The sequence below is a fragment of the Podarcis vaucheri genome (genome assembly GCF_965113315.1).
Source record: "Podarcis vaucheri genome assembly, chromosome: 4".
NCBI classification, from domain to species: Eukaryota; Metazoa; Chordata; class Lepidosauria; order Squamata; family Lacertidae; genus Podarcis; species Podarcis vaucheri.
Window position 1 is genome coordinate 1,377,680 of NC_138762.1, and position 26,869 is coordinate 1,404,548.

Below are 26,869 nucleotides of genomic sequence, written 5' to 3' on the forward strand. Positions count from 1 at the left end.
TTATCGGTATTTGTCAGGCTGGAGCTGGTTTCTCCCTTGTATGAATTATTTGATGGAAAGTGACAGAGGACCTCTGATTGAAGCTCTTTCCACATTCCATGCACTGATAGGGTTTTTCCCCTGTATGAATTCTTTGATGGGAAGTGAGATTGCAGCTCTTACTGAAGCTCTTTCCACATTCCACACACTGATATGGTTTCTCCCCTGTATGAATTCTTTGATGGGAAGTGAGAGAGGAGCTATTAGTGAAGCTCTTTCCACATTCCACACACTGATAGTGTTTCTCCACTGTATGAATTTTCTGATGGGAAGTGAGCCTGTGGCTGTGACTGAAGCTATTTCCACATTCCACACACTGATAGGGTTTCTCCCCTGTATGAATTCTTTGATGGGAGGTGAGAGAGGATCTATGAGTGAAGTTCTTCCCACATTCCACACACTGATAGGGTTTTCCCCCTGCATGAATTCTTTGATGGGAACTGAGATTGTGGCTCTGACTAAAGCTCTTTCCACATTCCACACACTGATACGGTTTCTCCCCTGTATGAATTCTTTTATGGGAATTGAGAGAGGAACTCCTACTGAAGCTCTTTCCACATTCCACACACTGATATGGTTTCTCCCCTGTATGAATTCTTTTATGGAAAGTGAGAGTGGATCTATCAGCGAAGTTCTTCCCACAATCCACACACTGATAGGGTTTCTCCCCTGTATGAATTCTTTGATGGGTATTGAGATAGGATCTCTGACGGAAGTTCTTCCCACATTCCACACACTGATAGGGTTTCTCCCCTGTATGAATTCTTTGATGGGAAGTGAAATGACGGTTCTGACTGAAGCACTTTCCACATTCCACACACTGATATGGTTTCTCCCCTGTATGAATTCTTTTATGGAAAGTGAGAGTGGATCTATCAGCAAAGTTCTTCCCACAATCCACACACTGATAGGGTTTCTCCCCTGTATGAATTCTTTGATGGGTATTGAGATGGTCGCTCCTACTGAAGCTCTTTCCACATTCCACACACTGATAGGGTTTCTCCCCTGTATGAATTCTCTGATGGGAAGTGAGATAGGAGCTATTAGTGAAGCTCTTTCCACATTCCATGCACTGATGGGGTTTCTTTCTGATGAGATTTCGTTGATGGGAACTGGAATGGGAGCTCTGACTGCAGCTCTCGCCACACTCCAAATTTTCACGTGGCTTCTCCTCTCTGGGGATTTTGTTGTGGTCACCCTTGTTCTCAATTTCCAATTCATCACAATCTGCAATGGAGACAAAAAGGGATTAGAGCCTTGGGAAGAAATGGAGAAGAACTGAAAGGAACTGTGTGTATGTTCATTACCTTTGTTGTTTGTCATTAACCAACATATTTATTATTGGATTATTATGGGTTGTTGAATGTTGCTTTGTTTGATATACAGTAGTGGCCAAAATTGTGGAAGCCTTTTGGAAAAAAAGTGTATTTCAGACGTTTGATGGCTCATAAAACCACTTCTTTTGGAGTAATATCATAAAATTATATATCAATGAAAAGATAATTTAATCAAGAATGTAATGCAATAATGATTGTTCAATTCAGATGTGGTAGGATGAAGAAGGGAGTCTATCCCAGCAGCGGAGAGAAAATGGCACTGTGATAGAAAGTCGCAAGAGCAGAAAAAGGAAATAACAGTCCCTGCTGAGTGAGAACAAAAGTGAAAGTCCTCAGTAACAATGTGCTGAGGCAAAGGCTACTTTAAAACAAAGAGCTGAAGAAGAGATAACTAGAAACTTTGACTCTTATTTTGGGAGAAGACATATGAGGGAGAGAGGGAAGGTGGTTTAAGAAGTTTAAAGAGACATTTTACGAGGACAAAAAAAAGATTAGAACCAAATGGAATTTAAATAGAGGAAATTAAGCTACACACGTTTATGCTTCATATATATTGCAAAGTGGATTATTGTTTTCTCCCCTGGCAGACTACTACTCTTTCTTTTAATGGTATTTTCTCCTCCCTGGGTCCTGACTCTTATTGACTTTTACTCCCTTTTACTCCCTCTCTGCTTTTCTTTTATCCTCATGAGGATTAAGCCAACAAGAGGCTAAGAAAAGGGAAGAGCTTAAATGCAATTTCCCCCCTTTTTTTCGTTTTCTTTTGGATTTGATTTGGACACGATTTGGACACGAAAGGGCGATATTACACACTCCAATGGATTAGGCCAAAAAGAGGCCAAGAAAAGGAAATTTGAAATTTGATAATGGATATTGGGTTTAGGTTTATCTTTTTTGGATTGAGGCAGTAGAGATATATATTTTTATATATTTTGCTTTCGTAGATTTTCACGGGTACAGGAATGCAGGTTTTGGTGTCTTCGGGTGTCTTCCCGTGTAAGAGTCGGGGTGTCTGTGCGACGTTTCGACGAGGTCTCACTCGTCATCTTCAGGCTGGTGCTTTCGGCTTCTTGTTACTGGAACAGAGAGGCACACTAATCTAGGAACTTCCTCTCTGCCCAGAACGTTGGAGGCTATACACCACACCCCTCAACAGTATTTATAGGAACTCAAACACCACACTCTGCTCTGTTCCAGTAACAAGAAGCCGAAAGCACCAGCCTGAAGATGACGAGTGAGACCTCGTCGAAACGTCGCACAGACACCCCGACTCTTACACGGGAAGACACCCGAAGACACCAAAACCTGCATTTTATATATTTTATATATATATATTATATTTTTAAAGTTTCAGTGTTTTAAAGTCCTCCCTCAAATTCAGCGTTTGAAAGACTGAGTTAAACACAGAGAAGAACAGAAGAGAAGCTCCTTCAGATAAATTTATAATTGGGACTGATAACTAAATTTCTTTAGCAATTCTTTATTTTCATACTATTTGATCTGACTGAATGTATGGTGTGCTATTCATGAGATAATTAATGATTTGAGTAATGTAAATTGGGAAGAGATAGATAAAAGTGATTAGTCATTGCAGAAGGAAGGGAGGGTGAGTGTGACATCTAGAGGTCTAGAGAGTATCTGCAGGATATTATATTCTTTTTCTGCCATTTGACATTTTGCTACTCTGGGGGATATGTATTTAAAGTTTTGTGGTGGACACCTACACCCTTGTAGCAGAAAACTGTTATTATAGAAGCAGATATATTTTGGAATATATTGAATTTATATCGGAATATATTGAATTTATATTGGAACTGTATAAAATGTCAGGAAAAAATTAGGAAAAAATTGGGGAAGTCCAGGAGAAAGGAAAATCTCCAGACAAGAAGAGATCAAAGATTTGGATATTTTATGGCTGAAAATAAAAGAATTTAAACAAAATGAACAACACATGGAGAAAAAATTAGGAGAAGTACAAGAAATGCTAGACAAGAAAATAGAGGGGGTGGTGGGGGAGCTCACAAACAAGATTAAGGATCTGACAGATCTAAAACAATTGAAAAATCAACTAAAAGGATTCAAAAAGAGGTGAAAGAAAATAAAAGGGAGACAGAAAAGATCAAGGAGCAGGTATGGGACTGTTTAGCCATGATCAAAATGAGGCACAGACAATTGAATCTGAAATTTAGAGGTGTAGGGGAAGAAATGAATGAAAATATAAAAATTAAAATGATTAGAGAATTGGCAAGATAGATGGATATGAAAGAAGAAATTGAATATACTGTGAATGCATTTAGAATCAAAGTAAGATCCTTAAAGGCTAAATCTAAAAAAACTACCAGGAGATTGTCTAATGATATTTAATTCATTAGATATGAGAAACACAATATTGAAAATGAGTTACCAAAAACATTGATAATAGATGGCAGGCCTATTATTATCTTTAAAGAAATTCCTATGAGATTTCTACGCAAGAGGGATGGTTATAAACAACGGGTGAGCGTGCTGAAAAGGAATGGTGTACAACATAGGTGGGAATTCCCAGAAGGGATTTCCTTCTACTATAAAGACAAAATATTTAGATTGACTGATATTCAAGAAGTGAAGAAATTTATAAGGAGATACGAGAAAGAGTTAGGAAAGGTAGAAGCAGATAGACCAATATATAGATTTGGAGAAAAGGAATCTGAACCAGAAGAAAGAAGAAAGAAGAAGGAGAAGGAGAAGGAGAAGGGAAGAGAAGAAGAGGAAATAGAAGAGGAAGAAGAGGGGAAATAATTTGAAGAGGAGAACCTAAAGGGGGAAACCACAAGAATCTGAATTTGAATCTAATTACGGTTGATTAGAATATATTACAATGACTTTGAAATTAATAACTTGGAATGTGAACGGACTAAACAAGAAATCTAAGAGAAAAAGCTAGAGAATGTTTTGAAGAAAAAAAGCCTTGACGTAATTTGTTTACAAGAGACACACGTTGCTAAAAAACACAATCATATTAAAAAAAATAAAAGATTAGGGGTAGAATTTATAAATTCAGATGTGATTAAGAAGAGAGGGGTAGTGTTATATGTAAAAGAGAAATGGGAACCATGCAAAGATGAAGAAGGGAGAGTACTGGGGGTACAAATTAATTACCAAGGGGGGGAAATAAATGTGGTTGCAATTTATGCACCAAACACAAACAAAGTAGTTGCCAACAGTGTCCTTCAGCTCTCTACATTGGACAAACAGGCCAAACCTTACGCCAAAGAATAAACGGACATAAATCTGACATCAAGAATCACAAAACAGAGAAACCAGTAGGAGAACACTTCAATCTCCTAGGACATTCTATACAAGATCTCAAAGTAGCTGTTTTACTACAAAGGAATTTCAGAAATAGACTGGAAAGAGAAGCTGCTGAATTGCAACTCATTACCAAACTTAAAACCATGGAGAGACCTGGGCTGAACAGAGACATTGGATTCTTATCTCATTATACATGACTAAGGATCTCTCCCTCATTACAGTCGATCAGGTATATGAAGACGAGCAGCAAAGTCAGTCCTCAGGGAATGTGCAGGCGACCTTGGAACGGACAGCTCACGGAAGAACCCCGACCAAACCCAAGAGGAGGCGTGTAGTGGTGATAGGGGATTCCCTACTGAGGGGAACAGAAGCAGTGATCTGTGGGCCTGACAAGATGTCTCGGGAAGTGTGCTGTCTCCCCGGGGCTAAGATCCAAGATGTAACTGAACGACTGCAAGGAATCATAAAACCCACTGACAAATACCCCTTCCTCTTGGTTCATGTGGGAACCAATGACACTGCAAGCAATAGCCTCCAGAAGATCAAAAGAGACTACGAGGCTCTCGGCAGGAAATTGAAGCAACTAAATGCACAAATTGTCATCTCATCTGTCCTCCCAGTTGAACGACGTGGCCCAGGGAGAGAGGGGAAAATAGTGGAAGTGAACAGCTGGCTTCGCAAATGGTGTAAACAGGAACGGTTTGGATTCTTAGATCACGGACTGCAGTTTCTTGAAGATGGACTTCTGGCAAGTGATGGGCTGCACCTCACAACGGTTGGGAGAAATGTTTTTGCCAAAAATCTCAGAAACCTCATCAGGAGGGCTTTAAACTGACTAATGTGGGGGAGGGAGACAGTGCTCCTGAAGGTAGGAGTCTATCAATTAATGAAGATGATCATCCAAATGTCATAGACCAAATGGAGCAAACAGCACGCGGACCTAGTGGTGGGAGGAAAAAATCCTTAAATAAGAGACACGGGGGAATGATTAATGGACTTCAATGTCTGTACACTAATGCGCAAAGCATGGGAAATAAACAAGATGAGCTTGAGCTCTTGGTACAGCAAACTAAATATGACATAATAGGCATCACTGAAACCTGGTGGGATAAGTCCCACGATTGGAATGTAATAATGGGGGGATACAATCTATTTCAGAGAAACAGACCAGACAAGAAAGGAGGAGGAGTGGCGTTATATGTCAGGGATGTGTATACCTGTGAAGAGATCCAAGATTTAGAACCTCAAAGCCAAAGTGAGAGTATTTGGGTCAAAATTAAGGGAGAGAAGAATAACAGAGACCTCATTGTGGGAGTTTACTATAGATCCCCAAGCCAAACGGAGGACATAGATGATGCCTTCCTGGAACAGATGGCCAAGCATGCAAAAGGAAGGGAGATAGTAGTAATGGGGGACTTCAATTACCCGGATATTTGTTGGACGTCAAACTCAGCCAAGAGCATAAGGTCAAACAGATTCCTCACTGGCCTTGCAGACAACTTCATTGTCCAGAAAGTGGGAGAAGCAACAAGAGGAACAGCCATTTTAGATCTGGTCCTAACCAATGTTGATGACCTGGTTAGTGGGGTAGAAGTGGAAGGATCATTAGGCGCGAGTGATCATGCTCTTCTGAAGTTTACTATACAGCGGAAAGGAGCAGCCAAGCATACTAGGACTCAATTTCTTGACTTTAAGAAAGCCGACTTCATAAAACTTAGGGAAGTGCTGGGTGAGATCCCATGGACAACAATACTAAAAGGAAAGGGAGTTCATGATGGCTGGGAGTTTGTTAAGAGGGAGATACTAAAAGCACAACGTCAGGCAATACCAATGAGACGGAAACATGGAAGGTGCCTAAAGAAGCCAGGGTGGCTATCTAAAGAACTTTTAACTGAATTAAGATTAAAAAAGGATGTGTACAAAAAATGGAAAAGGGGGGAAACCACCAAAGAGGAATTCAAACAAATAGCCAGCACGTGTAGACACAAAGTCAGAAAAGCTAAAGCACAGAATGAACTCAGGCTTGCTAGAGAGGTTAAAAGCAACAAAAAAGGCTTTTATGGGTATGTTCGTAGCAAAAGGAAGAACAAAGAAACAATGGGGTCACTCAGAGGAGAAGATGGTGAAATGCAAACAGGGGACACAGAAAGGGCTGAACTACTCAATGCCTTCTTTGCCTCAGTCTTCTCCGATAAAGAAAACAATGCCCGACCTGAAGAATTTGGAGCAAATGATTCAGCAAAGGAAACACAGCCCAGAATAACTAAGGAGATAGTACAAGAATATTTGGCAAGTTTAGATGTATTCAAGTCTCCAGGGCCAGATGAACTGCATCCAAGAGTATTAAAAGAACTGGCAGATGTGATCTCAGAACCACTGGCAGTCATCTTTGAGAATTCCTGGAGAACAGGCGAAGTCCCGGCAGACTGGAGGAGGGCAAATGTTGTCCCTATTTTCAAAAAGGGGAAAAGAGAGGACCCAAATAATTACCGCCCAGTCAGTCGGACATCAATAGCAGGGAAGATTCTGGAGCAGATCATTAAGCAAACAGTCTGTGAGCACCTACAAAGGAATGCTGTGATCACCAATAGTCAGCATGGATTTCTGAAAAATAAGTCATGTCAGACTAACCTGATCTCGTTTTTTGACAGAATTACAAGCCTGGTAGATGAAGGGAACGCAGTGGATGTAGCCTACCTTGATTTCAGCAAGGCATTTGACAAGGTGCCCCATGATATTCTTGTAAAGAAGCTGGTAAAATGCGGTCTTGACTATGCTACCACTCAGTGGATTTGTAACTGGCTGACTGACCGAACCCAAAGGGTGCTCATCAATGGTTCCTCTTCATCCTGGAGAAGAGTGACTAGTGGGGTGCCACAGGGTTCTGTCTTGGGCCCGGTCTTATTCAACATCTTTATCAACGACTTGGATGATGGACTCAAGGGCATCCTGATCAAATTTGCAGATGACACCAAACTGGGAGGGGTGGCTAACACCCCAGAGGACAGGATCACACTTCAAAATGACCTTGACAGATTAGAGAACTGGGCAAAAATAAACAAGATGAATTTTAAAAGGGAGAAATGTAAAGTATTGCACTTGGGCAAAAAAAATGAGAGGCACAAATACAAGATGGGTGACACCTGGCTTGAGAGCAGTACATGTGAAAAGGATCTAGGAGTCTTGGTTGACCACAAACTTGACATGAGCCAACAGTGTGACGCGGCAGCTAAAAAAGCCAATGCAATTCTGGGCTGCATCAATAGGAGTATAGCATCTAGATCAAGGGAAGTAATAGTGCCACTGTATTCTGCTCTGGTCAGACCACACCTGGAGTACTGTGTCCAGTTCTGGGCACCACAATTCAAGAAGGACACTGACAAACTGGAACGTGTCCAGAGGAGGGCAACCAAAATGGTCAAAGGCCTGGAAACGATGCCTTATGAGGAACGGCTAAGGGAGCTGGGCATGTTTAGCCTGGAGAAGAGGAGGTTAAGGGGTGATATGATAGCCATGTTCAAATATATAAAAGGATGTCACATAGAGGAGGGAGAAAGGTTGTTTTCTGCTGCTCCAGAGAAGCGGACACGGAGCAATGGAGCCAAACTACAAGAAAGAAGATTCCACCTAAACATTAGGAAGAACTTCCTGACAGTAAGAGCTGTTCGACGGTGGAATTTGCTGCCAAGGAGTGTGGTGGAGTCTCCTTCTTTGGAGGTCTTTAAGCAGAGGCTTGACAACCATATGTCAGGAGTGCTCTGATGGTATTTCCTGCTTGGCAGGGGGTTGGACTCGATGGCCCTTGTGGTCTCTTCCAACTCTATGATTCTATGATTCTATGATTCTATGATTCTAAGCCATTTTTCACCTTCTCACCCCTTGCATTTTCCTGTAAGACCTAGTGCAGTTGTTAAGAGTCATCAACAGGCTCATCTCAGCTATCTGCCAATCACCCATTCCCACCACCCTTCTGAGTAATACCCCTCCCCACCTTCTCACTATATAGAAGGATCTGGCAACTTCTGTTTCAGTGTATCTGAAGAAGTGTGCATGCACATGAAAGCTCATAACAAGAACTAATTTAGTTGGTCTTTAAGGTGCTACTGGAAGGAATTTTTTTATTTTGACTATGGCAGACCAACACGGCTACCTATCTGTAACTGGAAATGTAAAGATGGAGACCTATATAATATGTGGTGGACATGCAAGAAAATGAAAAGATTCTGGGATCTAATATATAATGAATTAACGAAAATTGTTAGGTATACCTTTCCCAAAAAACCGGAGGAATTTTTATTAGGGATAATAGGGGACGAAATAAAAAAGGTTGATCATAAGTTATTTCAGTATGCAACGGTGGAGGCCAGGATTTTAGTTGCACAAAAATGGAAGACATCAGAAATCCCAAATGTTATGGAATGGCAGGTAAAATTATTTGAATATATGGAATTAGCGAAAATGACACATAGGATTAGAAACCAAAAAGGATGTACGTTTGTAGAAGAATGGAGTAAATTTGTAACATACATAGAAATTAATTGTAGAAGCTTAAGGACTACAGCAGGATTAGATGTATATATAAAAAACTCGATGAAACTGTAAGAGATGAGAATTACTAAGAAAACCGCAACTGGGAAAGAGGGGGGTCGAGGCGTGATCTAGCGCAGTGTTTCCCAACCGGTGTTCCGCGGCACACTTCTGTGCCGTGAGACATTGGCTGGTGTGCCGTGGGAGGGAGGCGGGCGAGTCGGGCGGTGAGAGGCGGCGGCGGCGAGGATCCGCGTCGAGCCGGGGGCGGCTCCGCGGTGGTGGTGCCAAGCGGCGGGGCAGCGCGTGCAAAAGGGAGGAGCGCGAGACAGCGGAGGAGGAGGAGGCCGGCATGTCCGGGCAGCAGCAGCAACAACAGCAGCAGCAACTCCCGGCGACGGCTCCTCAAGCCCCGCCGCCGCCCCTCCTCCGCCCGCTATCGCCGCCACCACCACAACAGCCGCCGCCGCCTCAGTTGCCGCCGTCCCTCAGTCCCTCGCTCTGCTGCCTCCTCCCACCCCCAAAGCTTGGAGGTTCCCCGGCAAGGGGGAGGGAAAAAACTTTCACTTTCGTGCGTCCCTCCCGGCGTGACGCTGCGCGCTGACGTCACGGGGCTGTAATGGTGGTGTGCCGCGAGATTTTTTTCAGTAAACAGGTGTGCCGTTGCCCAAAAAAGTTTGGGAAACACTGATCTAGCGCAATGTAGATATGATGACAACATGTGTGATTGCAAAGAATGTTTCATTTAATTCTTTATTTATTATTTTGTGTCAGTGTTTTGTTTTGTTTTTTTGTTTTTTGGAAAATGCCAATAAAAAAAAGAAAAGAAAGAAAATATATGAGGTTTGTCACATAGAGGTATTTTTTGAATTTCCAGGCAGATAGGACGATCCCACAGGGAGCCTTACCAAGAGAGGCCACGATCCCACGATTCTCCTCCATGACGTCCTTATGCAGAGCTCTCTGGTCAGGATCCAGCAATGCCCACTCCTCGTCCGTGAAACAAACAGCAACGTCTTCAAAGCACACTGGACCCTAAAAGAAAAAGGGAAATGTCCTCCTCTGAGGTAGCAGAAATATGATCTGCTACACAATGCTCTGTTGTTTCCTTCCTCTTAATTGCTGTGTTATATATATATATATATATATATATATATGCAGGTTTTGGTGTCTTCGGGTGTCTTCCCGTGTAAGAGTCGGGGTGTCTGGGCGACGTTTCGACGAGGTCTCACTCGTCATCTTCAGGCTGGAGCTTTCGGCTTCTTGTTACTGGAACAGAGCAGAATCTGGTGTTTGAGTTCCTATAAATACTGTTGAGGGGTGTGGTGTATAGCCTCCAACGTCTGGGCAGAGAGGAAGTTCCTAGATTAGTGTGCCTTTTCTTCTTTTGTTCCTTAATTACTTGAGGGATATCTTGAGTGATTTCATATATATATATATATATATATTTGCTTTCGTAGATTTTCACGGGTACAGGAATGCAGGTTTTGGTGTCTTCGGGTGTCTTCCCGTGTAAGAGTCGGGGTGTCTGGGCGACGTTTCGACGAGGTCTCACTCGTCATCTTCAGGCTGGTGCTTTCGGCTTCTTGTTACTGGAACAGAGCAGAATCTGGTGTTTGAGTTCCTATAAATACTGTTGAGGGGTGTGGTGTATAGCCTCCAACGTTCTGGGCAGAGAGGAAGTTCCTAGATTAGTGTGCCTTTTCTTCTTTTGTTCCTTAATTACTTGAGGGATATCTTGAGTGATTTCATGAGTGATATTCTGAATACCACTGGGTGGGTCATTAAGTGTAGATTAGTTACTAAAGCTTTCGTGTCTTGACCTATACACCACACCCCTCAACAGTATTTATAGGAACTCAAACACCAGATTCTGCTCTGTTCCAGTAACAAGAAGCCGAAAGCACCAGCCTGAAGATGACGAGTGAGACCTCGTCGAAACGTCGCCCAGACACCCCGACTCTTACACGGGAAGACACCCGAAGACACCAAAACCTGCATATATATATATATATATATATATATATATATATGTAATTTTAACTAATAAATTATAAAATGTACCACAAAACTTATCACTTATACAATCTTTTTAGACTTCCATCAGCATCCACCATTTTAACCACTTCTTATGCATTTCTTAACTTTATATTGCCTTTACATCTCTTAACAAATCATCCTCCCCTTTGTCCATTTTCCCCATACTTCTAATAATACCCCTCACAAAACTTCTTGCAACCCTACAAACGTCGTCTGTTCTTCACAATTACTTTTCAATTTACTCCAGTCTTCTGTGAATTTCTGGTCTTGCTGGTTTTGAATCCTTCCTGTTCATAGCTGTCAACTTACAGATTTGAAAATAAGGGACCAGCAGCCTTGAAAATAAGGGACCAGTAGCCAAAATAAGGGACCTGCAGCCTCACCTGTTCCAGGCACTCCAGTCTTCCTGTCCTCCTGCAGTCTGGTCAAACTCATGCTGGGTAGCTTCGAGAACACTGTCCAACCAACTTTGTAACCAGAGGTTCAACTGAATAGAATCTGAATCACATGCACCACAAGGCCTATGCAGCCTCAACTTAAGATGGCTCCCCGGCCTGGCTTTGCACTGCAAAGTTTGCAGCAGCACATGCAACAAAATGGCCTCCAGCATTCAAAAACCGCCTCAGCTTGCATTAACTAGCCACACACAAGGGATGCAAGCTCCATCTTTACATTTCTTAGACTTCTTATTGGGTGAGCAACACAGCCAAGCAACACAGCTGGAGCCTCCCTTTCTCCCTGGAATTTAAGGGACATCATTTAAGGGACATCCATCAATAAGGGACAGCAGCGGGACATGGCGCTGGAATAAGCGACTGTCCCTTCAAATAAGGGACACTTGACAGCGATGTTCCTGTTAGTTTATCTACCACATTTCTTGCTCTATAGGACACACTTTTTCCCCTCCAAAAATGAAGGGGAAATGTGTGTGCGTCCTATGGAGCGAATGCAGGCGCCTTGGCTTCGCAGCGACGCGCCTGTCCTGGAAGCCGAAGGAGGAACAGAAGGGTCTCCTTTGGGGGACTTCCGGTTCGGCGCCAGCGCTAATGGCTGCTCTCTCTCCGAGCTCCGGAGAGAGGACGGCTCTGCGAGTTCGGGTCTGACCCGCTTCGGCAAGCGGGGGACCCCTAAAATCACAGGAACGGATCCTGTGAACAAGGAGATTCGGTGGGCACCCGAAGCGCCCCCTCTTTACCGCAGAAAGAGCCTTTTTAAAGGCTCCGGAACGACAACGGGGGAGCGCGGTGCTGAGAATCGCTACCCAGCCCGCAGAGTGAAGCCGCGTCGCCATTAGTGGAGAGCGCCGATTCCCTTCCTGAAAAATCTGGACAAAAAAGACCCGTGAGTAAGACTGAACCTCTATTCGAATTAAAACTACCTGAAATTAGGCTGAAAACGGGAAAGGCAAAAATTAAGGAAGTCTGCCTTCCCCCGACTGCATGATAATCAAAGCAACGAAAGTTACTAAACTGCATCCGTAAGGGAAAATCGTTTTTAAATGCTTGAATCCGACATTTGGACTTTGACTATCCCCTCCAGCTTGCAGGGCAGAGGGGAGGAAAAAGTGACTTTGCAAGCTGCATGACTAATTTAAAGGAAAAGGAAACTTTCTGCAGCCTCCAACCTGGTACGAACTGCTCATAAAACAAAAGGAACACTGAACTGACTTCAGATTCCTGTGAAAGCAACAAAGTGGAAGCTTTACTGTTTATTTGTTACAAAGTTTTGGGACTTTGTGGATACATTATATCAGGGAAGGCTGGGACTCTATTTACTAGGAAAGTGTTGCATTATACTTATAGAAGCCTCCTGATAAATTTGCTTTTTAACACTCTTTATTTCGGTTTGCGGACATTCTGATTTGCTCCCTCTAGAGGGTAAACTAAAAGTTGCTACGCTTTGGGACAGTGGAATTTTCTTAGGAGAAGGCTCTTGTGGGAAACGACCTTGGGATATGAGTGGCCCAGCAGACGAGATAAGCACGAGAGCCAAGACAAGGCAATATCAACAACAGCTGCAGCAACACAAGAAAAGAGGCTCGATCTCAGGAATAACTTCTACAGTGACAACAGGACAAGAAAGAGGTACAGCAGTCTCCATGGATGCAGTATCGCAAGCCCTTCTTAAGATAAATCAATCCCTGGAGAATTTAACAAAGCAAACGGCAGAGAACACTAAGAAATTGACAGAGAACTCACAGAAATTGACAGACTTGACAGCAAGACTTGATTTGAATACAGAATCTATAAATAAGCTTACGCAAGAGAACTCTGCCACACGTCAAATTGCGGAGGAAGCCAGAACTATTGCTGGAGAGACTCAGGAAAAATTAGAACCGATTGCCAGGAAGGTCTATGACCACGATGCAACTCTGGCACTGTGGGAACTACAAAGAAAAGAAAGGAATCTGAAATTACGATCAATTCCAGAGGACGAAGGAGACAACCTCACGGACTTTTTAACGAACGAGTTTGCTGATGCTTGGGAAGACTTAGAGGAAGACGAAATCAAAATCACAACGGCATTCAGACTGGGCAGAAGACAGAATAGAAAGGTACCGAGAGACTGCTTGATCACCTTGAGATCGAAGGAGGAAAGAGACAAAATATTAAGACTGCATTTTGAAAAGGCCTTACAAATTGGGAATTCACCGATACAGATCTTTAAAGATATCCCTAAACATATTCTGGACTTGAGAGCTTCTTATAAGGACCTGGTTTACCTGCTCAAGAAGAACAACATTCGTTTTAGGTGGGAATTTCCACAGGGACTGTCCTTTGACTATAGGGGGAAGAAGGTGAAAATAAAGACGACACAGGATAAAGACAGCTTCCTGCATAAAAATCAAGAAGATCTACAGAAAGGAACTGTAGACCCAATTGCTGAGTAAAGGAGTGTATTAGATATCTTGAACCTCTCATTTGGACAGAACCTTCCACCACCAACAGAGGAGGAACAACAATTGGGAGCAGTTGGAGGAATACCAGAAAAATAACAAGATGGCCCTGCAATTCCTTAGCTGGAATTGTAATGGGATGAACATGCCTTTGAAGAGACGACAAGTATTCCACATTTTGTACAGAGAACAACTGGACGTGATTTGTTTACAGGAAACTCACATAACCAGAGCCCACAGGAGACTGCTTATGAATAAAAAATTGGGACAAGAATTTATCTCGTCAGACAAAGTGAAAAAAAGAGGAGTTGTGATTTATGTAAAAGAGAAGTGGGCCCCAAAAATGATTTTTAAAGATGAAGAAGGAAGATACTTAGCGGTGGAGATTCAAGCACAAGGAGAAAAATTTTTGATAATTGGGATTTATGCACCAAATGAAGGTAAAGCAGAATTCTTCAAAAAACTTCATGAAACCCTGATGGACTATTTGGAATATAACATGATAATTATGGGAGATATGAATGGTGTAGTTTCTACAAACATGGACAAGACACAAAGACTGATACTCACTAAAGAAGGGAGACTCCCGAAGACTTTTTTTGAAATGACTGAAAATATGGACTTAATAGACATTTGGAGAACAAGGAACCCTCTTGAAAGAGAGGGAACCTTTTTCTCCCAAGCAAAGATGACCTGGACCAGAATCGACCAAATCTGGATTACTAGTGGAATGGCTCCGAAGATTAAGAAGGTAGAAATCTGCCCAAAAACCTGCTCCGACCATAACGCCGTGAAGATGGAAATGAAACTTACAACAACTGGTCAGTTTAGATGGAGAATGAATGACACCCTGTTTCGAGATAGAGAGTTCCACTTGAAGGCCCAAAAAACTTTAAAGGACTATTTTGAAATCAATCTAAGGGGCGATGTGGAAAGAAGAGTGATCTGGGACGCAAGTAAAGCTGTGATGCGAGGGTTTTTGATTCAACAAAACTCAATAAAGAAGAGAAAGCAGAAGGAGAAAAGAGAAAAATTTTTGGAAAAGATAAAAGAAGGAGAGAAAAAATCAAGGTCAAAACCAAAGTCCCAGGAGATTTTGAGGGAGATTAAATTGTATCAAACACAATATATGGAATTGATGAACCAAGAGATAGAGTGGAAAATAAAGCAAATGAGACAAAAGACACTTGAGTCGGCAGATAAATGTGGCAAACTTTTGGCATGGCAACTCAAAAAAAGACAGAAATTAAATACAGTTTCAAGTTTGGAAGTGGATGGAAGGACCATATCTAAACCAAATGAGATAAGAAACTGTTTTGTGAGTTATTTCAAAAAACTTTATTCCCAAGGATTACAAAATGAAGAAGACATAGATAAATTCCTTAATAAACATGGATTACAAAAAATCTCTCCTCAAAGTAAGGTGGATCTAAACCAGAGAATAACAGAACAAGAGATAGAGGGTGCCATTCAGGACATGCAATTGGGCAAATCTCCAGGGCCAGATGGACTGACTTCCAGATATTACAAATCGTTAAAGGAATGGTTGATACAACCGCTAAAGGATGTCTGTAATGAGATCTTAGAGGGAAAAAAGGCACCTGAATCGTGGAAAGAAGCATATATTTCACTCATACCAAAGACAGAGACTGAAAAGACTCAATTGAAGAACTACCGCCCAATCTCGTTACTCAATGTGGATTACAAAATTTTTGCAGACATTTTAGCAAAAAGATTCAAAAGAGTATTGATGGAAAGGATTCATAGAGACCAAGCAGGCTTTCTCCCAAAGAGACACCTCTCAGACAATGTTAGGAATATAATAGACATTCTGGAAAAGTTAGAGGTGAATATAAATACTAAAGCAGTTTTGATATTTGTGGATGCGGAGAAAGCCTTTGACAACATTTCTTGGAGTTTTATGAAAAAGAACCTTCATGGGATGGGGGTAGGACAAGGTTTTGAGAATGGTATAGGTGCAATATATTCCGAACAAAAAGCTAAGTTGATTGTAAACAATGTAATAACTGAGGAACTTAAGATAGAAAAAGGAACACGACAGGGGTGCCCAATTTCCCCATTGCTTTTTATTTCGGTCCTGGAGGTGTTGCTGAACATGATTAGAGAGGACCAGCAAGTTAAAGGTGTACAGGTCGGAGCAAAACATTACAAGTTAAGGGCTTTCGCAGATGACTTAGTTCTGACTTTACAAGAGCCATACACTAGCACGAAAAAGGTGTTGGAGATAATTCAACAATTTGGCCAGGTAGCTGGATTTAAATTGAATAAACAAAAAACTAAAGTCTTAGGGAAAAACCTGACAGATATGGAGAAGAATAAGTTTCAAGAAGAGACGGGTTTGATGGTGGTTAAGAAGGTGAAATACCTAGGGGTTAATTTAACATCTAAAAATTTGAATTTATATAAGGATAATTATGAAAAATGTTGGTTAGAAATTAAAAAAGACTTAGAAATATGGTCAAATTTGAGATTATCAATGTTAGGCCGAATTGCAGTAATTAAGATGAATGTATTGCCTAGAATGTTATTTTTGTTTCAAACTTTGCAGATTATTGACAAGATGGACTGTTTCAAGAGGTGGCAGAAAGATATTGCGAAATTTGTCTGGCAGGGCAAAAAGCCCAGAATAAAATATAAAATACTAACAGATGCAAGAGAAAGAGGGGGATTTGCCCTGCCGGACTTAAAATTGTACTATGAGGCAGCAGCATTCTGCTGGCTGAAAGAGTGGATGTTCCTCGAGAATACAGATATCTTGGACTTAGAAGGTTTCAATAACGCATTCGGTTGGCATGCATATTTATGGTATGACAAAATCAAAGTGCATAGTGCCTTTAAAAATCACATTGTAAGGAAAGCGTTGTTCAATGTTTGGATGAGATATAAAGACCTGTTGGAAAACAAAACCCCTAGATGGTTGTCACCCTTAGAGGCGAAGGCCCATAAGAAAGTTAATATGGAGGTCGGATGGCCAAAGTATTGTGAGATTTTAGAACAGGATGGAGAGAAACTGAAATTAAAGAGCCATGAAAAACTAAAACCCAAAGTACAAGATTGGCTCCACTATTATCAAATAATGGAGGTTTTTAAACAAGACAGGAAAATTGGCTTCCAGGTGGAAAAATCAAAACTTGAGACAGAACTGCTAGAACCCAATACTAAGAATTTGTCAAGAATGTATAACTTGCTGTTGAAATGGAACACACAAGATGAAATAGTTAAATCAGCTATGATTAAGTGGGCACAGGACATTGGTCATAATATTATGTCTGCTGACTGGGAAAGGTTGTGGAACACCGGAATTAAATTTACGGCATGTAGTGCCTTAAAGGAAAATGTGATGAAAATGGTATACAGGTGGTACATGACCCCAGTTAAGCTAGCAAAAATTTACCATTTGCCTGACAATAAATGCTGGAAATGTAAGGAAACTGAAGGTACTTTTTATCATCTTTGGTGGACATGCCCGAAGATTAAGGTCTTCTGGGAGATGATATATAATGAAATGAAAAAGGTATTTAAATATACCTTTCTTAAGAAACCAGAGGCCTTTCTCTTGGGCATTGTCGGCCAATTGGTGCAAAAAAAGGATAGAACATTCTTTATGTACGCAACAACAGCAGCAAGAATATTGATCGCAAAGTATTGGAAGACACAAGATCTACCCACCGTGGAAGAATGGCAGATGAAAGTGATTGACTATATGACATTGGCGGAAATGACGAGCAGAATTCGAGACCAGGGAAAGGAGACTGCGGAAGAAGATTGGAAGAAATTCAAGATTTATCTTAAGGACTACTATAAACTTGATGAAGCTTAGAATGTCGAGATTCTATAGAGAGAAAGGGCTGCAGTAATATAAGATTAGAATAAGAAAGGACTATGATGAATTAGAGTTGGAAAAAACATTTATAAGTTGCTATAAAATTTGGACATGAGGATGCAGAAAGGGGAGGTATGGGGAAGTCCGAGGAAAGAAGTTTATGAAATGACATTATGAAATTATACTTGTTTGTTTGTTTGTTTTCTTTTTTGTGTTTGTCTGTTATAAAAACTTTTGTAAAACTAATAAAAAATATTATAAAAAAAAAAAACAGAAGGGTCTCCTTTGGTTCCTTCTCCAGCTTCGCTGAAGGGCGCTGCGCCTTCTCCCTCTCTGCGCAGCGCCTCTCCTGTGAAGGAGAGGTGCTGCGCAGAGAGAGAGAAGGCGCAGCGCCCCTTGAGCGACGCGCCTGTCATGCGAAGCCGGAGGAGGAACAGAAGGGACTCCTCCTGTTCCTCCTCCCGCATCGCAGCGACGCGCCTGTCCAGCGAAGCCCGAGGAGGAACAGAAGGGTCTCCTTCTGTTCCTTCTCCAGCTTTGCTGAAGGGTGCTGCACCCTCTCCCTCTCTGCACAGCGCCTCTCCTGTGAAGGAGGGGCGCTGCACAGAGAGAGAGAAGGCGCAGCGCCCCTTCAGCGACGCGTCTGTCCTGGCTTCTGCTTTAGCCCTGCGCAGCCTCTTTGGGCAGGGGGAGCCTTCATCCCACTGCCCTGAAGAGGCTTGGCGCAGTTACCCCAGAAGCCAGAACAGCCACACGGTATCCCAGAAGCCAGATCCCTCTTGCTGTTCTGGCTTCTGGGGTTCAGAAGAATTTTTTCTTGTTTTCCGCCTCCCAAAACTAGGTGCGCCCTATGGTCCAGTGCGCCCTATGGTGCGAAAAATACGGTAATTCTGCTGTGTTGTTTCAATAGGATTGCTTTGCTGCACATTTTAATTATGGGTAGCTATTTTGACGTTTTAATTGAATTACTTTATTTTGCATTTTAACTATGGGTATTCATCTTTGTGCAAATAGGTGGTTCTCCAGCTTATGTTTTCCACGTAATTCTGCCTACGCAAGCATTCCAGTTTCCCCGATGGAAGGATCCACTTTCTCCTCTCCCCGTGTGCTGTTTTGGGGATGTTCCCTCCCAGTGCCCTAGAGCCAAATTCAAGGGGTTCATGGGGGCATGGAGAGGGGGAGGAATGGGGGGGCAGGCCCCATTTCGCAGCAGATGGGGCTGGCTAGGAGAATCCTGGCCTCTATTTGTTCTCATCCACCCACTGCTTAGAAGCCTATTTTAGCACTCAGTGATGAATATAGAAATACAAGAAGCCTAGTTTGGATGGCCATCTGTCTTGGGTGATCTAGCTGAGACTCCTGCAATGCAGGGGTGGGACTTGATGACCCTTGGGGTCCCTTTCAACTCTATGATTCCATGAAAACTGCAACTACAGATGAATCCTACAGGCGACATTCAGAAGGCTGGTATGACAGAGTTATCTGGGCAGGAAATCCCACAGTTCACAGCTGGAGTTTACTCTTTATCAGCAAGAACACGATGTTCACAGTCTTGGCTGAGCTTCAGGCCGAATGAGAAGAGCAGCTCATTCCCTGAGGGTCTGTCAGTTTGCACTGTCAATCAATTAATGGACTAGTTGTCTAGGTAGAAGTTACTTTAGTGTGGAGGTATATGAAAAGTGAGATTATATAGTGCAAAGTTTGAAGAGAGTGAAGACCCCCGGCTCCCCACAACTTTCTAAGTCCCCCCCCCCGGGGGGTTTTCTAGCATACGATTGAACAGTGCGCCAGTGTGCAGCCTGCCTTTGCTCCTCCATGTTAGACCTCTCTTGGCTCTGAGAGACAAGCAGGGAGGGTGGCTTCTGGCAGAAGGAGAGGGAGCCTCCGGTGGCTCCTCCTTCTCCTGACTCACCTCAGCCTTTCGACCTTCCTCCTCCCACTCGCCTCCTTCTTCTTCTGCCTCTGATTCTTCACTGCATTCTGCCACAGAGTCTCCCAGCTCACTAAGCCCTGTTACCCCTTCAGCTTCTGACACCTCCTCTTCCCAGACTTCTCCCTCTTCCCCCTCTCACTGCCCATCCTTCCTCCACCTCCACTCCTTGGGTTCTGAGCCATCTTCCCTTCCTGGTTCTCCGGCTGCTTCCTCCCACCATTCCTCTGTGCCCAACCAGTCCATGACATTGCTCCATCCCTCGGCCTCTGTCCCCACAAGGCAGCTTCCCCTGACCTGATCTGGTTCCACAGCCGCTGTTTCTCTTCTGCCCCCATGAAAACATGGATCAGGAGGTTTTGCCAGCATCCTTCTGTCACCTGCAAGAGAAAAAAGGTAAGCAGGACGCCAGGAGTGCCTGCTTCTCTCACAGGTGTAACAGGGCATCTCTAACTACAGATGGGCCTTTCAGAAAGCCTTACCTGCTGAGTGCAGTTGGACGTTTGTGCCCATTTCATATGTTAGTTGTGCAAAACTACTTCTCCCTTCCTTTGGACCCTTGTTCCCAACTGTCCTCCCCCCAAAAAAAAGAACTCACAGATTAGTTGGAAAACCAACAGAATGAGACCAAACGGAGAAAAGCCACCTTCCTCCTTACCCAGTGGCTTCTCTCTGGTGTCCAACGGAGGCCTCTCTGCCTCACAGGAATCCAGGTCCATTTCTGCAAAATGATCCCTTTTCTGAAAGAGCAACAAGGATTCAAAACAGAGAATGAATGGTGAGAAATGTTAGAAAGAGAATGACAAAGACAGAAGCTTTAAGGGTGTTAGATCTCATTCCATGGATGCCTTCCCAGGAAAAGGAAGGGCCAACAGTAGAGCATTATGGGATGTTCTCCATCCTGTTTGGAGCCCCTTGGGAGTATCCAGAGGAAAGTCTCTCTCACCTGCTTTCTCTCCTCTGCCTGACTCAGGAGGAAACCTTCGGCCAGGGCCACCGCCTGGGAACTGGTCTCTGCTCCGCATTCCCTCACCCAGCTCTCCATCTCTGGTGGAAGGACAGCCAGGAACTGCTCCAAGATCACCAGATCCAGCATCTCAGCTTTCGTGTGCCTTTCTGGCTTCAGCCACTGATGGCAAAGGTGGTAGAGTCGGCTGCAAACCTCTCGGGGTCCCTTGGCCTCCTGGCAGCAGAACTGCCTCAACTGCTGGCTCTGCACCTCTGAGCGGAGGGTGTCCTCCTCACCCAGGATCTTCTGCACAGAGTTTTCCCAGAATCCCCCACTGCTCCCAGTTTGGATGGCATGGCCTCTTTCTGCTCCAGGGCCAGCTGAGTCTCGCTCATCCATCTGTGCTCTCAGGAAGTCTCTAAGAGATTGGAAGGAACCCTTTGGTCTTCTGCCAAGTTCTGCCTGTGCTAATGAGGTGCTAGGAAATCCTACAAAGCAAATACATTGCTTAGTTACAGAATTCTTAGGTCAGAAGAAGAGAAATGTTCCTTGAGCAAGCATGGATGAGTCTTCCTAGGAACCAGGGTGGGATTGTACGAAACCATGAGATATCTTCTGAAGAAGAAGACGGAGGAGGAGGAGAGAAGAGGAAGGAGGAGGAGGAAGAAGAAGGAGAAGAGGAGGAGGAGGAGGAGGGGAAGCAGCCTCTAGCTCCCCTAGAAGGAAGATTGCAATGCAAAACGTGGAGGCAACTGAAGGGATTTCTCTGAGGTGAATCAGTCTAGTTGCTCCTGCCTTCGAGTAAATGCAAGAAGTCAGAACTGACTGACAAGGGAGTCATTTGCATCTTGTGGAAAATGGATGCTTGGCTCTAGTGGGGGTCCTCATTTGGGGGTCCTCGGGAGTTGCTCCCCCCACCCCCACTTCTGGGCACATTTCTCCCCTGCTTCAGTCTCCTTTCTTGCACTTGGTCTCTCTGCCGCTCTCAAGACAGACTCCTGGGGTGGGGTCCCTTTTTCTTTGCTCTGAGGGCCAGGTATGTATCTAGTCAACCCCCTGAGGGCCATGTGGGCGGGGCCAAAGAAATCTCCTTTGAAATTTAGGCAGCTAATTTATTATGATTATTCTCTTGGATGGCTTAACACACGCACAGCCATTGATGCCCAGGTCCCTGGAGGCTCAGGGAGGAGCAGCGCCCATTTCCGGCTGCTTTGCCAGCAACCATCCCTTTGGGAGAGAGAGGATGTGGTCCTGGGATGCCCTGCTCTGGGTGCGAGGGGATGGCTGCCGTGGCCTCCGTGGGGAGCTGCCCTGGGAGAGACTGGGAAACTGGTCCCCAATGCAGCAGCCAGACTCTGGGCTGGGATCCCTCTCTTTATTCCTGGCCTTCCTCTCCCACCTTTTTTTTTTGGGGGGGGCTAGTCCACCTCCTAGTCCAGCTTTGGAAAACTATTTGCAGATGTTTCCTCTGTTGTGCAGTGATGCTGAGCAACGTCACACAGTCCCAGGGACTCCTTTGTTTAAAGAAGGGAGATTTTTTCTGAAGGGGGGGGGCGGAGGGTCAAATGAGTTTGGGATCCTCTGATCTGCAGGAAGGAGAGCGTGGCAGACCTGGCCCCTCCCTGGCAGGACCCTCTCCTCCCTGACTTGGGGTCCCCCCCCCTGCAGGAGCAGATCAGGCCCCCCATACCCCCACCAGATCCCAGAGAGAGAGGAGACTCACCAGATCCCGGGAGGGACAGCGAGGCAGGGAAGGACTGGGGAGGGGGGGCCTTGGCTCTGGAGGACCTGCCCCCCTCCGCTTCCTGGTCTCTCTAGGAAGGCAGCTCAGTTCCCTTTAACCCTTGCAGTGCCGAGTCCCCCCAGCTCAGCCCCCCCCCCACACACACACACATTGCACACTCACGTAGCCAGGGCAGAACTCTGATTTCTATTATTTTCTGTCATTTTGAATGGCTCTAAGGGGGCAGCTTCCTCCTGGATCCGCCTATGGCAAGGGATCATTTTTTTTGGGGGGGGGCCTTTGGCTCTTGGCTGGGCTCTGAGCATCTCCCTCGGTCCCTTTGGGGGGGCCTTTGGCTCTTCACTGGGCTCTGAGCATCTCCCTCGGTCCCTTTTGGGGGGGCCTTTGGCTCTTGGCTGGGCTCTGAGCATCTCCCTCGGTCCCTTTGGGGGGGGCCTTTGGCTCTTGGCTGGGCTCTGAGCATCTCCCTCTGTCCCTTGGGGGGGGGCCTTTGGCTCTTCGCTGGGCTCTGAGCATCTCCCTCGGTCCCTTGGGGGGGGCCTTTGGCTCTTGGCTGGGCTCTGAGCATCTCCCTCGGTCCCTTTTGGGGGGGGGGCTTTGGCTCTTGGCTGGGCTCTGAGCATCTCCCTCGGTCCCTTTGGGGGGGCCTTTGGCTCTTGGCTGGGCTCTGAGCATCTCCCTCGGTCCCTTTGGGGGGGGGCTTTAGCTCTTGGCTGGGCTCTGAGCATCTCCCTCGGTCCCTTTTTTTTGGGGGGGCCTTTGGCTCTTGGCTGGGCTCTGAGCATCTCCCTCGGTCCCATGGGGGGGGGCTTTGGCTCTTGGCTGGGCTCTGAGCATCTCCCTCAGTCCCTTTGGGGGGCCTTTGGCTCTTGGCTGGGCTCTGAGCATCTCCCTCGGTCCCTTTTTTTTGGGGGGGCCTTTGGCTCTTGGCTGGGCTCTGAGCATCTCCCTCGGTCCCATGGGGGGGGGCTTTGGCTCTTGGCTGGGCTCTGAGCATCTCCCTCGGTCCCATGGGGGGGGGGCTTTGGCTCTTGGCTGGGCTCTGAGCATCTCCCTCGGTCCCTTTTTTTGGGGGGGGGCCTTTGGCTCTTGGCTGGGCTCTGAGCATCTCCCTCGGTCCCATGGGGGGGGGCTTTGGCTCTTGGCTGGGCTCTGAGCATCTCCCTCGGTCCCATGGGGGGGGTCTTTGGCTCTTGGCTGGGCTCTGAGCATCTCCCTCGGTCCCTTTTGGGGGGGCCTTTGGCTCTCGGCTGGGCTCTGAGCATCTCCCTCGGTCCCTTGGGGGGGGCCTTTGGCTCTTGGCTGGGCTCTGAGCATCTCCCTCGGTCCCTTTGGGGGGGGGCTTTGGCTCTTGGCTGGGCTCTGAGCATCTCCCTCGGTCCCTTTTTTTGGGGGGGGCCTTTGGCTCTTGGCTGGGCTCTGAGCATCTCCCTCGGTCCCATGGGGGGGGCTTTGGCTCTTGGCTGGGCTCTGAGCATCTCCCTCAGTCCCTTTGGGGGGCCTTTGGCTCTTGGCTGGGCTCTGAGCATCTCCCTCGGTCCCTTTTTTTGGGGGGGGCCTTTGGCTCTTGGCTGGGCTCTGAGCATCTCCCTCGGTCCCATGGGGGGGGGGGCTTTGGCTCTTGGCTGGGCTCTGAGCATCTCCCTCGGTCCCATGGGGGGGGCTTTGGCTCTTGGCTGGGCTCTGAGCATCTCCCTCGGTCCCTTTTTTGGGGGGGCCTTTGGCTCTTGGCTGGGCTCTGAGCATCTCCCTCGGTCCCTTGGGGGGGTGTCTTTGGCTCTTGGCTGGGCTCTGAGCATCTACCTCGGTCCCTTTGGGGGGGCCTTTGGCTCTTGGCTGGGCTCTGAGCATCTCCCTCAGTCCCTTTTTGGGGGGCCTTTGGCTCTTGGCTGGGCTCTGAGCATCTCCCTCGGTCCCTTTGGGGGGGCCTTTGGCTCTTGGCTGGGCTCTGAGCATCTCCCTCGGTCCCTTTGGGGGGCCTTTGGCTCTTGGCTGGGCTCTGAGCATCTCCCTCGGTCCCTTTGGGGGGGCCTTTGGCTCTTGGCTGGGCTCTGAGCATCTCCCTCGGTCCCTTTGGGGGGGCCTTTGGCTCTTGCCTGGGCTCTGAGCATCTCCCTCGGTCCCTTGGGGGGGGGACCTTGGCTCTTGGCTGGGCTCTGATCATCTCCCTCGGTCCCTTGGGGGGGGGGACCTTGGCTCTTGGCTGGGCTCTGAGCATCTCCCTCGGTCCCTTTGGGGGGGGCTTTGGCTCTTGGCTGGGCTCTGAGCATCTCCCTCGGTCCCTTTGGGGGGGGCCTTTGGCTCTTGGCTGGGCTCTGAGCATCTCCCTCCAGCTTCCCAAGGGAGACCTTTCCCCTGCCCAACTGCCCTTAGATGTCCCTCAAGGCAGCGGGTCCTGAGTTCCAGCCCTGCTGAAACCATTGCACTGGCTGCCAAGGAGGAACCAAGAGAAGTTCAAAATAACCTCCTAAACATCAGATAGTTGTTTATCTCTTTAACATCTGATGGTGAAGGGACAGGATACCCAAATCCTGTCTGTGAAATCACCCCAGGCCTCAAAACTGTCCAGAATTCCTTTTGTCTTCTAAAAATCCAAAACAGCTTTTCTCTGCTCTCCTCTGCTCTATCACAAGATGCTGTGGCAAAAGGCAAAATGTTATTCTTAAAGGCTAATGAATAGACTCTGTCATTGCCAAGAATACTCAGGCCTGAGAAACGAATCTTATCTCATTCAGTTGCAACACCTGTGGACATGTTGAACCGCTCTCATTCCCCTTTCCTGGGAAGGGTGCCAAGAGTCCACAGTAGTCCCAAGACAGCTTTCTGTTCATGCTCAGAGGAACCTCAATAGGGGGCAGGACTCCTGAGGGAGGAGAAAGGGGGAGGGAACTAGAAAGGGGTATATATGTTTGTGCACATCACTGTGAACTCGTGCATGTTTTTTGTGACTTATCACACTTGCTCCTTCTACCAGTTCATGGATGGTAGAAATAAAAGCCTTTTCTCCGAACTATTCCTTGAGTGTCTGTTGACTCCCACTTCCCTTTCCCAGGCGCAATATTTTTCCCACGCGAGGGCAAAGCCTCATAAGGCTACAATGGGAGGGTGTTCCACGGCACGGGTGCCACTACCGAGAAGGCCCTCTGCCTGGTTCCTTGTAACTTGGCTTCTCGCAGTGCAGAACTGCCAGAAGGCCCTCAGTGCTGGACCTCAGTGTCCAGGCAGAACGATGGGGGGAGACGGGAGACGCTCCTTCAGGTCTACTGGGCCAAAGCAGTTTAGGGCTTTAAAGGTCAGCACCAACACTTTGAATAGTGCTCAGAAACGTACAGTAATGGGAACCAATGTAGGTCTTTCAAGACTGATATTATGTGGTCTCGGTGGCCGCTCCCAGTCAGCAGTTTGTTACGGCTAAAATCTGGGTGCGGGGTTACTCTGCCACCCAGCTCATCGGACTAAGTCCGTGGGTCCCTGCGGAAGAAAAATGAGCTCAGCCGGACGCAGGAGCAAACTGCAGAAGATCCAAGTTTGTTGCGCAACAGGTTCAAGGCGAGATTGAACAGCGAGAAAGGGGTGACATGAACTTTTGAAACTCCCTCCATATCCCAGAATACAGTGCAAAATACATCCCAGTTACATCATGAATACATTAAGAGGTTGGGTTACACAGATTAACATATGGAGGAGGGGGGGGATATGCAGAGAGCTGGAGATATGCGCAGATAAGCACATCCTGAGAAGACAATGGCCCATGTTTGCATAGTCTGTCACCTGGCATCGCCCGGAGGAAAGGTTTGGCAGAGTGATTTTGACAGGATTACTTGAGAGATTATGGAGGACAGGGGAGGGGTGATGGAGTCCTAGAGAAATTGAGCAAATATATTGTAGTGAAGAAGACATGCCCCCCCCATTCCGTATCAGTCCCCCATTCGGAGATAGATTTGCATTAAAGTTCTGTAAGAACTTGCAAATCTTTTCTCCGCACCCTAAATCTCGGTGCATGGGATGTGTGGCTTTATGTAAACCTGAAAGGGACTTGCAAGCCATGCCTCTTACGGTCATTTGCAAGTATAGCAGTGCAGGTAGCTGCATATAGGGTATTATATAAAAGAACACCTCTTGTATTTTGTTGCTAAATTACTCGTGGCATCCTAGCTCTTGGGAGAAACATTTTCAATAGTGGTCTATGCTTTACATTTAGCAGGAAGGTCCACTACTGACTGAAAAAAAAAATGCAGTTTGCTTCCCCCCCCCGCCATTTGTGTGTTCTCA

At 45.7% G+C, this 26,869-nt stretch overlaps 2 protein-coding genes across 3 annotated transcripts in view; both read right to left on the minus strand.

Moving 5' to 3' along the window:
- Positions 1-26,869, minus strand: part of LOC309530284 (uncharacterized protein) — a 435,057-nt gene that overhangs the window by 83,844 nt on the left and 324,344 nt on the right. The gene's annotated exons all lie outside the window — the stretch shown is intronic.
- The window catches only part of LOC309530408 (uncharacterized protein), a 141,577-nt gene that overhangs the window by 3,657 nt on the left and 111,051 nt on the right, over positions 1-26,869 (minus strand). The window contains exon 3 of the mRNA XM_082219359.1: positions 10,103-10,229. Coding sequence (XP_082075485.1) covers positions 10,103-10,229 — 127 coding nt within the window. The remainder of the gene's footprint in view (positions 1-10,102; positions 10,230-26,869) is intronic.